The 12,500-nt window shown below is 46.0% G+C and overlaps 2 protein-coding genes across 3 annotated transcripts in view; both read left to right on the top strand.

Annotated features, from left to right (window-relative positions):
• si:ch211-158d24.2 (multiple epidermal growth factor-like domains protein 9) overlaps nt 1-3,488 on the top strand; it is a 25,877-nt gene extending 22,389 nt beyond the window's left edge. The window contains exons 5-6 of the mRNA XM_035536451.1: nt 236-505; nt 983-3,488. Of these exons, the coding sequence (XP_035392344.1) occupies nt 236-505; nt 983-1,479 (767 nt within the window). The 3' untranslated portion in view covers nt 1,480-3,488. The remainder of the gene's footprint in view (nt 1-235; nt 506-982) is intronic.
• A 3,165-nt stretch (nt 3,489-6,653) lies between these two features.
• si:ch211-158d24.4 (uncharacterized protein LOC560966 homolog) lies at nt 6,654-9,758 on the top strand. 2 transcript variants are annotated; one of them, XM_027030790.2, is made up of 4 exons: nt 6,654-7,069; nt 7,486-7,513; nt 7,750-7,821; nt 8,877-9,758. In XM_027030790.2, the coding sequence occupies exons 1-4, from the start codon at nt 6,866-6,868 to the stop codon at nt 9,302-9,304; spliced, it is 732 nt and encodes a 243-aa protein (XP_026886591.2). In that variant the 5' UTR covers nt 6,654-6,865; the 3' UTR covers nt 9,305-9,758. The 2 variants fall into 2 exon arrangements, with proteins under 2 accessions (XP_026886591.2, XP_026886592.2); XM_027030791.2 differs by lacking the exon at nt 6,654-7,069 and adding an exon at nt 7,078-7,336.
• The last annotated feature ends 2,742 nt before the right edge of the window (nt 9,759-12,500 follow it).

Below are 12,500 nucleotides of genomic sequence, written 5' to 3'. Positions count from 1 at the left end.
TCTTTCTGTTTGGAGCAGGGAACACGCAGGATAAAAGGGAATCAAACACAGGATCGATAAAAGTAACAAAACAAAGTGTGCTGACCAGAAAGACAACAGGGTAGAGGTACAGTGGGCTCTGAAAAACTAAATTATGTAACGTGTGTGTGTGTGTGTGTGTGTGTGTGTGTGTGTGTGTGTGTGTGTGTGTGTGTGTGTGTGTGTGTGTGTGTGTGTGTGTGTGTGTCATCTGCAGATCCCAACGGCCGCCCCGTGTGTGACGAGTGTATGTCAGGTTTTACAGGGCCAACGTGTGATGTGTGTGCAGATGGTTTTTCTAAATCGGCAGACGCGTGTGTGCCCTGCGACTGTCATGGGAACGCAGACCCGCGCTCCGCGCCGCAGATATGCCACCCGCAAGACGGACACTGCTTTCACTGTGCCAACTACACAGTGGGCACTCACTGTGAGCTCTGTGCCCCTGGGTACACAGGGGACGCCCGGGCTCACAACTGCACACCAACAGGTCATTTACCAATCTTTTACACAAAATAACCTGTTTAAAAAGAAAGATTTTGTATGTGTCCCTACTTGGTTGAGCCTCCAGTGGTCATGTGGTGTTTTAGTAAATAAATGTGTAATGACTGTAGGACCTTTTGATGAGAGATCAAACCACTTTAATGATTAACTTTGAAAGGTCTTCCTGCTCCTTATCTTAAACCATAAAACCAGAACAGTGCTGTAGTGCTTTAAGGTTACTTAAGTGTTGTTATGTCTGAATGTTGTGTTTAGTGACTGGAGTGTGATTATCAGGCCGATAAATGTTCTGTCTAGTTTATAAGCACCATGCTGCTTTTTTTGTGTGTTGTGTGGAAAGGGCGCAGTAGTGCAGCACCAAGAAGGGAATTCTCGCTCTGTGAGAACTACGTCAGTGGGAAGCAGTATCCAGCAGATACTGAATAATTGTTCTATTGCCCCACCCCTCCATCTCTGTCTCTCACAGCTGTGAAGCTGCTACCCACCCTGGTGACCCGGACCCCTGGCCCGCCGGCTGCCCGAAGCCCTGCCCCTCGGTCTCCAACACTGCCCCCTTCGCTCCTCTCTACGTCCTCTCCCGACCCCTCAGCGGGAGCCGGCGGTCCGCCGACCCTGCGGTCGGGCCCGGGAGACCCCACGGGCCGCGGCAACAGTTCGGCGTCGGCTCTCACCGCTGTGTCGTGGACGCAGTTCAACATCATCGTGCTGGCGGTCATCATCGCTCTGGTGGTCTTGCTCATGGCGTTCGTGGGCGGCGTGTACACGTACCGCGAGTACCACAACCGCAAGCTCAACGCGCCCTTCTGGACCATCGAGCTGAAGGAGGACAACATCAGCTTCAGCAGTTACCATGACAGCCTCCCGCACGCTGACCCCAGCGCCCTGCTGGAGGAGGAGCCTTGTGTGGTGGCGGCCAATGGCCAGCTGGCACTGGCCTCTGCCGCCGGCATGTACAAGGCGTGAGGAGGCCCCACGCTGCAGCTGTCCCCCTGGAGAAGAACGGCATTTACGTTTTCCCAGAAGGTGCCCTGGGGCGGGGGAGCGAGCGTTTGCACGGGTCAGCCGCTTTTAAGGTCGCACCACTTCCTCATCGGTGTCCGAGTAGCCCTTCGGCCGCCCAACCACTCACGCCACCTTAAGAAAAGGGGGCTCGCAGCTTACCATGACGACGGGACCGCAGGGCGGAGTTACATTTTCAGCGTCTTACAGGCGGAGCCATGCCGCTATGCTGTACGTAGAGGGGTCTGAGCTCCAATTCTGGACAGAAAGGACTGAGCCAAACTGTCACAGTAAATTTATGTGCTACATGGGAAACCTATGAAACGTGTGAAGAAGTCACCTACCATCTCTGGACACGGAGACGTATAGTACATAACTCAATAACGGGGACGTATAGTACATAACTCAATAACGGGGACGTATAGTACATAACTCAATAACGGGGACGTATAGTACATAACTCAATAACGGGGACGTATAGTATATTACTCAATAACAGAGACGTATAGTACATAACTCAATAACGGGGACGTATAGTACATAACTCAATAACGGGGACGTATAGTATATTACTCAATAACAGAGACGTATAGTACATAACTCAATAACGGGGACGTATAGTATATTACTCAATAACGGGGACGTATAGTACATAACTCAATAACGGGGACGTATAGTACATAACTCAATAACGGGGACGGATAGTACATAACTCAATAACGGGGACGGATAGTACATAACTCAATAACGGGGACGGATAGTACATAACTCAATAACGGGGACGGATAGTACATAACTCAATAACGGGGACGAATATTACATAACTCAATAACGGGGACGAATATTACATAACTCAATAACGGGGACGTATAGTACATAACTCAATAACGGGGACGTATAGTACATAACTCAACAACGGGGACGTATAGTACATAGTTTAGTAACGGGACGTATAGTACATAGTTCAGTAACAGGGGACGTATAGTACATAGTTCAGTAACGGGGACATATAGTACATAGTTTGGTAACGGGGACGTATAGTACATAGTTCGGTAACTGGGACATATAGTACATAGTTCGGTTACGGGGACGTATAGTACATAGTTCAGTAACGGGACGTATAGTACATAGTTCAGTAACAGGGGGACGTATAGTACATAATAACGGGGACATATTGTACATAGTTCAGTAATGGGACGTATAGTACATAGTTCAGTAACGGGACATATTGTACATAGTTCAGTAACGGGACGTATAGTACATAGTTCAGTAACGGGGACGTATAGTACATTGCTCAATAAAGGGGACGTATATACATAGTTCAGTAACGGGACGTATATACACAACTCAATAACAGTTCTGCAGATATTCTCCAGCTCCTGGCTTCACCGCACATACAAACTTTCTGCGTTTCCCTCACACACCTGCCGCTGTCACGGATGTGTTTCCTGAGCGTCATGCTGTCTGGCTTATACACCAGGAGCTAAGTCTCATCGAATGTTTTTCTGCGTACAAGAAAAAAGAACCATGCGGGTATGCATGCAGGACATGATGCAAGACTGGACGTCGACACGGATCACGGATGTGCATGCGGGGTTCTTGAGGTACCAGATGACACTCTTCTGAGTATTTCGGAAGTCCGGCGCCCACCTGACCGTGTCACGGACGTGTCCGTGAACAGAAGCAGCGCAGCACCTGTGAAGATGTGGGATTTGCCCTGTAAACCTTTTGCGGTGCTGACAGCAGCCAGCTGATGGGGAGGGGAAACATGTCAGACGCTAGACACACGGCGTCAAACCCACTAGCATGCCTGGTACCATGGCAACAGGAAATGCTCCTCTATGTCTGGCAGCGAACAGACGTACATGTATCTCGAAGCACTGACACTCACTTCCTATTAGGGCCTTAGTGTGTGTGTGTGTGTGTGTGTGTGTGTGTGTGTGTGTGTGTGTGTGTGTGTGTGTGTGTGTGTGTGTGTGTGTGTGTGTGTGTGTGGTGTGTGTGTGTGTGTGTGTGTGTGTGTGGTGTGTATAGAGCTGGATTCTATACAGGGATGTGTAAAGACTTTCTGAGCACGAATGTTGTGCAGTTTCACTCAAAGCCAGTAAAAGTGTTGTAAATCTGAAAGCCATTTTAGGTTGTGTACATACACATGCACACTCATGGACACACGTGCACATGCACACACACACACACACACACACACGGATTAGTGTCCTGGTAGTTTTTGTATGTTTCTTTTGTACACACTGATTGATAAGACACTGTACTGAGTGTATGTGGTAATGACACTGTAGAGTAGTTACTCTACTGAACATTCAGACGAGAGCTTGCCCAAGGGCCTCTTAACATGCTGTGGATTTTCAAACACAAGTTAACTGAAATGTCAGTTAACAGACTGGTCCTTAAGCTGACTGTTTTTGTCATGCTACTTTTTAATAATTCTTGTTTATTTATTTATTATTATTATTATTATTATTATTATTATTATTATTTGTGTTTTGTTTTTATGCTTTTCTGACATTGTATTCATTCCACATCAGAGAGTTACCGTTGTGATAGTTACAGTAAGATCTCACAATGTTTCACTTGCACAGTGGCACCACACCCTTACCGTAGACTTTTAAATTCTTATTTTATTTTAAAAAGGGTTGATGGTTGATGGACATTCACCCAGGATCACATAAGTGGAGTCAAGTACATTGCTATTTCACTGTCTCATTGCGTGCACACACACACACACACACACACACGGGCACATGGACAATTGCACACACAGATTTCTAAGCCTCCAACATTCTCTGTCTCTGGGGGGCTGTTTACGTCTCCCTTAAACAGTCTCCAAAAAAAGCAGTGAGTCCAAACCCCCGGAATGCCTGCCTGGAGCTTCAGGTGGAAGCTCCACCTCTCCCAGCCTCGGGCTCGGGGACACCCCTCCAGTCGCTGACCCAAACCGTGGCTCACCACTACTGTCAACGCAAGCTGAAAGAGAAAACAGCATCTGTAAATATTGGGTGTATATAGTTATACAGTGCTGCACCTGTGGCTGTACTGTGCATTGGACTACAGAATTGTACATCGTCCAGTGTTTTTCCATTGTTTTGCTTGTGTTTTTTGAGCTGAATAAACCCACAAAGACCCCTTTACACCACATAACTCCACCTCTTCTGGCAGCACGTTGCCATTTGCTCAAGTGGTACTGAATTCCTGAAGTACAGAAATATGAAGGGAATTGAAATGACAGCAATCTGAAATGTTAAACCACCTGATATTACTCCGATTTCGGTCTGACTAAAGTAAAATTCACCTATATTCACTCAGAAATAATATTTAACTGTTTGCATAAACTCTTGATCCGTAGTTTATACATAACTGATAAGTACTGGCCATAAGAAACCCGCTTTCTTATCAGTGCTAAATATATATATATATATCTCCGAATTTATTTGGAACAAGCATTCTAAATGTATTCAATAAAATAACACCAGTGCGGTGTTATCATGCTTCATCTGTGAAAGCGCTATAACTGAGACCTAAAGTCCTGTCATTACAACAAGCATTTAACATCCTTCAACTGTCCCGGATGTCCCAGCTAAATAATGCTGTCATTCAAACAAATGAACACAGGTTTCAATATTTAAAGATATAGACTCCTTTTACATGTTCTAAAACTATTAAGCATCTAAATGTACGATAATGTCATTTAATTTTACATGATGCTGCCATCCATCACCTTATTCATGAATAAAACTGTGAACGTGTCTGAAGTTTGTATCAGTCCCGAATGTGTCTAAACAAGGCCGGTTGGTTTATGTCCTGTACGTCTTGAAATCCAGATGTCCTAGACAACCCACCCACAGGAGACCTGCTCACGGTTGTTTTGAGTATCAGAGATCAAAGCTCACTTTGTACAGTTCACGACAGTAAATGTAGGAGAAGGGTCACGTTCAGGACCACGTCTGGGAGAAGGGTCACGTTCAGAAACATGCACAACAGTATTTATAACATTTAGAGGAACACGTTATCACCATAGCTAGCTCTATCGCCATCACTCAGTCATGTAACTACAAAGTTTTCATATTAAATATAATTACTAAATAATTCATAGTTATTGAAAAATAATAAGGCGTAACAATGGCATTTTTATACCTTCAAAAGAATAAGTGAAATATTTAGAGCATAAGAAGTTAAATGGAATAGGAAACTGTCCAACATTTGGAGACATTTTTCCCTGGAAGTCTTTTTACCCCCTAAGTGTGTTCCTGCCCGTCTACTCTCATACATCTTCCCCACAGCCTTCTGGGTTGAGAGTCTGGCTCATCTGGCTCAGCCTACAGCTGCTCCAGGTCCTGGTCCTGGTGTCAGTCTCCAGACCAAAGCTTCCCCCCTCATGGTTTCACTGCAAAACCTCTCCGCTCACGCGCACGAGCTGCGGGACTGTGGGCGCTTCCTTTCATTGTATGAATCATGGCTCGCTTCTTTATATTTACACGGTTGCCATGCAAAGAGGTTTCTTGTGGCTGTCCTCCAAGTTCAGTGTGTCAGTGGGAGAGGACTCATTCTGATGACTCGTTTAACATTTAACATTGCAGCAGAATTATCTCGCGTGCTGGCTGCAGGTGCCGTTCCAAACGCAGCGCGAGAACTGTTGGGACGGGGTGGGGTGGTTGGGGCACCCGCACCATGGGGTGGATCGGGGGGAGGTTGGTGCACCCGCACCATGGGGTGGATCGGGGGGAGGTTGGTGCACCCGCACCATGGGGTGGATCGGGGGGGAGGTTGGTGCACCCGCACCATGGGGTGGATCGGGGGGAGGTTGGTGCACCCGCAACATGGGGTGGATCGGGGGGAGGTTGGTGCACCCGCAACATGGGGTGGGACGGCAGCGTGTCCCTGCGCGTATACGAGCGTGCTGGACAGACCGTGCCAAAACAATGGTTTGTGCGCGTGTGATTTCACGCGTCCACGTACGTGTTAAAACGCGGAGCCTAAACGCCGTACGGTGGCGGTAAAGCTCGTGAAGGTTGCACTGTGTTCAAGTTCAATACGTGCACGTACTCGTGGCTGGCGGAACCCGTTACGCCGTAGCTGCCCAGCGCGCACTGACGAGAATTCTGACGAGATGGAATTTCATGGCCGCGCGCCAGGTCATCTGATCTTCATTAAAGTGCAAAGCGAGTGGCGTGGGTACAAGGAAGCGGACTCGCGCTGGCAAATCGCCTTAAGATAGCGAACACGCAGCCGAAACCTCTCGAGTCAGATATTTGTTTTGGGCGTCGATCCGTAAAAATGCGGGCGAATGTAATAAAAAGGGGAGTTTGAAAGGAGGACGGCACGCGCGACGCCTCACATGGCAGGAACGGAACTGGCGCACGCCGGCGCTCGCGTCGCGGTGTCCGAGACCCGCGTGCTGATGAAGGGCGACGCAGCTCTGCGTTCCCACCGTGCACTGAGGCGTGAGCTGTGCATCACGCGGCTTGGCGCGGGCGCCTTCACGCTCCTGTGTACCGCTGTGTCCCTGCTGTTCTTCAGCCAGCACTTAGCGGCGTGCAAGGTACGCAGCCGCGCTCCCGAAAGCGCGCCTTGCAGCTGTCCGAAATGTGCGACGCGGGTCTGTGCAAACTTTAATCGGATCCGTGTCGTGCTTTTGGTTCATCGTCGTCCAGTCTTGTTTGTCAGTCTTATTACCAACATGTCAGATCACCAAAAAGTTCGAGAGACGCCACTAGATATCTCCGCTACTTACCATAGCTTGTTAGAAAGGGCCAGATGGACTTTTGTTTGGAAGAAAGATTTACCCTCAGTGAGAATAAAAAATGAGGTAAATTACCTCGCGCAAAGAATGTTCTGTTATGTGGACATCGAGGGTTTCGTCGTATCTATGATCAGACCACTAATCCAACTGTCCTTTTTGTTGTTTCTTTTAATATTTGGTTTTCAGTGATATTTTCTGTTGTTTTTCCTCCACAGAGTGAAGAACATGGTGCGAAGGCGAATGGTAAAATTCTTAATTCCACTTGTGATGTGTAATCTGTGGGTCGTCTGGTAGAACTAAGTGCTTGCGTTTCCAAAGTTGTGGCATTCCACCGGGAATGACACTGGACGTTGAAAATATATAAATATCAGGGCTTCTGTCAGAATAAACACAGCAGCCTGCAGCACTAAGTCATGATTATGCAAAGTGTCGATGTTTCTCTAGTTGGTGCTGAAGATGCGAACGTATCTCCTCTGTAGGTTCGGAAACATCGCAGTTCAGAGCGCTTGCTGACGGCGGATCTAAAGAGCCTTACCAAGCCTTCCTGAAAAGTAAGAACACCTGTTTCTGTTGGAGACTAATGTGATGCCGTAATGCACCTTAAACTTATTTAAAATGCTAAGACAGAAGGGGTGAGTGTGTCCTGCTGTGTTGAAGTACAGTGTACAATGTCCAAAACTCTTGTCAACCTGCCCGAGGTAATGCACTAGAAATATCTGTGACAGCAGGCTAAAAAATGACTTATTCCAATGTTATTTGAGAACACGTGTACTGCTGCTGTTTTCGAATCAGTGTATTCCAGCTGGCTAGAGTCTAGAACAGATTCCAGAACTGCAGCCATGTGCGTGTTGCAGTAGAACCAGATATGGTGGGAAACGGTGATTGTAAATATGATTGCACCTGGCATGAAGAGGGAGGATTGTCCAAACACAGCCCATTCTGTTGGGGAAGTTAGTACAGACTGTGGAGATTGTTCTCTCTCATAATGTCCCAGAGAAAGTTAAATTCCTCCCACTGTTATTTTTCTTGCTTGTATTCTTGAAGCCTTTTTGGACTGTATGCATTTAATGATTACATGGATATGCTTACTTAGACCCTGATTGGACCACTAACAAATCTGTTTATTTGATAGTCTGTACACTTGACTGTCAGCTATGTGATGGAACATTTCAGAACTCCACTTATGTACTTTACAGTGTTGTGTGTGTATTCATGTACTTAGTGTTGTGTGTGTGTGTGTGTGTGTGTGTGTGTGCGCTTATGTACAGTGGTGTGTACGTGCTTGTGTATTGACCATGCTGTGTGTGTACTTATGTTCAGTGGTGTGTGTGTGTGTGTGTGTGTGTGTGTGGGTGTGTGTGTACTTATGTTCAGTGGTGGGTGTGTGTGTACTTATGTTCAGTGGTGGGTGTGTGTGTACTTATGTTCAGTGGTGGGTGGGTGTGTACTTATGTTCAGTGGTGGGTGGGTGGGTGTGTACTTATGTTCAGTGGTGGGTGGGTGGGTGTGTACTTATGTTCAGTGGTGGGTGGGTGGGTGTGTACTTATGTTTAGTGGTGTGTGTGTGGGTGTGTGTACTTATGTTTAGTGTTTGCTCCTTCCACAGTTGCGTGCAAACATCCTCCCTCTGCTCACGACACCCTCCTGATGTGGGAGCAGAACAAGCTCTTTGGCTTCAGACTGAGCAGCGATAGTGCCACTCTGATCGTTCCTTCCGCAGGCATGTACAGAATTGCCCTGCAGGTGACCTACAGGGGCACAGACCAGGTGTCGTCTAGCAAGCAGATGATCTTGGAACACCATCTTGCTGTGCTATCTGACAGCTACCAGCAAGACCGGACTATGCTGTCTGCCTTCGAGACCGTGTACTCCGAGAACACCAACTGGAGGAAGTCCCTGTACTCTGAAGGGATCTTCAATTTTCAAAAGGGAGACGGCCTGAAGGTGAAGACGAGCAACCTCAGGCTCGTGGACTGCGATGGGAACGTGGGTACCAAAACCTTTTTAACAGCCTACCCGCTTGCCGTAGCTTGAGCCACATGGGCTTGAGCAAATGTGCATGATCAAACCTTCGAGTAATTATTGTGAGTTTGTTTTTGTTAGTTTGTCATTAATTAACAGTAATAAACTAATATTCTCAGTTTATTATTGTTAGTGTATTATATAGGTAGTTTGCTCTCTGTGTATATGCGCTCAAGAGCGAATGTTTCTCTGTCACTGTATGACAAAAGGCTTCACTGTAGTAGGCAGGGGCATGTGAGCCATCACTGGGATAACACGTCTGTTTCTGGTAGACACATACTGCGATAAGGACATGCTGAAGTACTCCACTCTCACTGTTGAGCTTGTAGCCTCCAAACGCTAAGGCCCTTGCATGTTGAAGGAATCTTAACTGGAAAAGTTTGTCGACTGTAACAGTAGGTTCCAATGCTTGTTACCCTAAAAATGCCAGAATGTGTCGTGTGAATAAAAAGTATTTCTCTGTTCACTGATGTGTATGAACCTGACATTTTTTGTTGACTTTTCATGTATATAGGATCCATGAAATCCTTTAGGATGTCCGGATGTTTGAAAGCAGGCTGGTGAATTACTACTGCATATCAATACTGAGTTTTAAAAAGTGGTTCATTGAGAAATTAATTTGTTACAGCCAGGCTGAGACCGCTGTAGATCCTTATCAATATTTGACGTCCCGTCTGACTGCTGGTTGCTATTGACAGCAGACGTTGTTTTCCATAAATGCAACAGCGCCGTCGTTGCACAGAGGGACGTCAGCCATGCGTGGCTGGCATGCGTACACACAGTGGTGGCATAACTCATTTAGTTTTATACTCCAAACAAAAACTTAGAGTTTCAGAAATGTTTTTAACAGTAACAGTAAAAATTCTAAAACCATAACTTGGCTTTCTCAAAATGAATGATAAATAAAATCTTTATTTGCAAAAAAATAAGTTCAAATGTTTGCTAATTATTGTATTTAGTGGTTGTGCAATGTCTCTCAACATAAATCTTGTGATTTTGATATGCGTACTATGTACAGTTAAACACAAAGTGTCTGAACACCAGCTGTGAGGACCATTAGACATGAACTGAATGCAAGGTACATCTGAACAAGCATTCAGACTTAAACATCTCTCTGGAAAGCGGTGGCCCGTGAGGTTGGCTGTTCTGGTGTGAATCCCTGCTTGGGAGCATGGATGGTGCTTTCTGTGTGCCTGTGGGAAATGAAATCACACAAGGCAGAGCGTGCACCAGGCAGTCGGAGGCAGTAGGCAGGTCCCAAGTGAGTGTCAGAACGCGGCGCAGTGGTGGCTCAGTGGTTAAGGTTCTCGACTACTTATCAGAAGGTTTGAGCCTCGCAAATGCCAGGTTGCCAGTGTTGGTCCCCTGAGCAAGGCCCTTAACCCTCAGTTGCTTGAACTGTGTTAAGTCATGATTGTAAGTCACTTTGGATAAAAGTGTCAGCTAAATGTAAAAATGAATCATGGGATATAGGGTGGAAATGACAAATCTTTTTTGAAATTCATTGTCATTCCAGGGCAACTTCATAGCAATTCCATCAATTATATTTAATAAAATGTTCTTTAATATACATTTTTAAAAAATATTTTCTGAAAGATATACAGTGATCTGCCATTTTAATTTGTATTAAATATACCCATTCATCTGCTCACTAATAATTAATCAGCCAATCACATGGCCAAAACTACGGTCCACTACGATATGGCCTACCGTGTGCAGGGGGACTCACGTGTATTATTCGTAACCATGCCCCCCCGGGATAGCACACACCTGCACGGGGTTTAGTGTTCAGTGTCTGTGTTTAAACCCCTGTCAGTATGTGCGCCCTTGTTGGTCATTGTTGCTACGTTAATGTGTTAATTTTGATCGTTGGTTTGTGTAGTCCCGTATTAATGTATATGTGTTCTTCGTTTAATGTTAAGTGTAGTCATGTTTACCGTCAACGTTTTGTGTGAGTGCCACCTGTGTTGTATATGTTTAATGTCAATAAACGTCCTTCACAGTCGAGGGAATCTGTGCATCCTGCCCCGCGCCCTGCGGCACTTGGGCTAGAAACGTTACAGTAGACCTGCTGAAGTTCAACCTGAGGACCAGAATGGGGAAGAAAGGTGATTTAAGTGACTTTGAGCGTGGCCTGGTTGCTGGTGCTGCACAGGCTGGGCTGAGTGTTTCAGAATCTGCCGTTGAGAATCACTCAGGTAATCTCTACAACATGGAACAATGTTACGTCCTCTGTCAGAGAAATCGGTGTGTAATTAAACCTTGTTCGGACAAAAACAATATTTGTCACAGTCAGTCCCTCCCAGCTTTCGTGTTCCATGGCTTCCCTGGCTTGTGTGTTTTGGTTCCAGTCCTTAGCTTCGTTTTATCCGTTCCTCGTTTGGTTTTCCACGCCCACCATTGCTTTCACCTGTTCCTCGTTTCTAGTCTTGTCAAGTTCATGTATTTAAACCCTGTCTGGTGCCCTTAGTCTTGGCTGTTCATTGTTTGGTTGTTGGAAAGCCTGTATCCGTAAGTTTGTACTTTGCCTTTGTGTTTATCCTAGCCTATGTTACAGCCTGCTTTCCTTATTTGCCATCGTGTGCTTTGGTTTCTTTATCATGTATCCCTGTAATCTCTGTGTTGGCTCTATGACCCTGGACTACTCCAATGACTATGACCCTGGATTTGCCCCTAATAAAGCTTACCGCTCACCGTTACAGTGATGATGTGGACCGGACAATAACTGGTTAATGGAATCTCAAATAAATCACCTTTGCAATGTTGGCAAAACATAAAAAGAAAGAAAGATAAGAGGAGAGGAAGCTGAGTTCACTCTCAGTAACCGTGATTCAGTGGGAGAATAAACACTCGAGTTGTGTTCTGTGGTTACTCGCGCAGTGGTGAGGAGACTAAGTTGCTCTTGACCTGGTCTCCCCCGCTACTGTTGCTCTATAGGTGCAGGGCCAGAGAGCTCCAGCAAGATTTCAAACTATGCTTGATTACGCTTGATCGTTAATCCTTCAAATGGATCTACATAAATTATTCAGATTCACAAGTAATCTGCTATTCTTTTGAAGTCATGTGAACCAAAGGGGTCAGTTTGCCTTCTATGGTCAACAGTGTTGGTGGACACAGTGAGTTTCTTAACAAATCCGCATCAGCGTCCACTGCACACACAATTTGATTCACTTTACTTCTCTTGCACCATCAGCAGCTGTAAGAAAAA

The sequence above is a fragment of the Electrophorus electricus genome, chromosome 18 (genome assembly GCF_013358815.1).
Source record: "Electrophorus electricus isolate fEleEle1 chromosome 18, fEleEle1.pri, whole genome shotgun sequence".
In the NCBI taxonomy this organism is placed as follows: Eukaryota; Metazoa; Chordata; class Actinopteri; order Gymnotiformes; family Gymnotidae; genus Electrophorus; species Electrophorus electricus.
The sequence above is the reverse complement of the archived record's forward strand: the minus strand, read 5'-3'. Positions and strand labels throughout refer to the sequence as shown.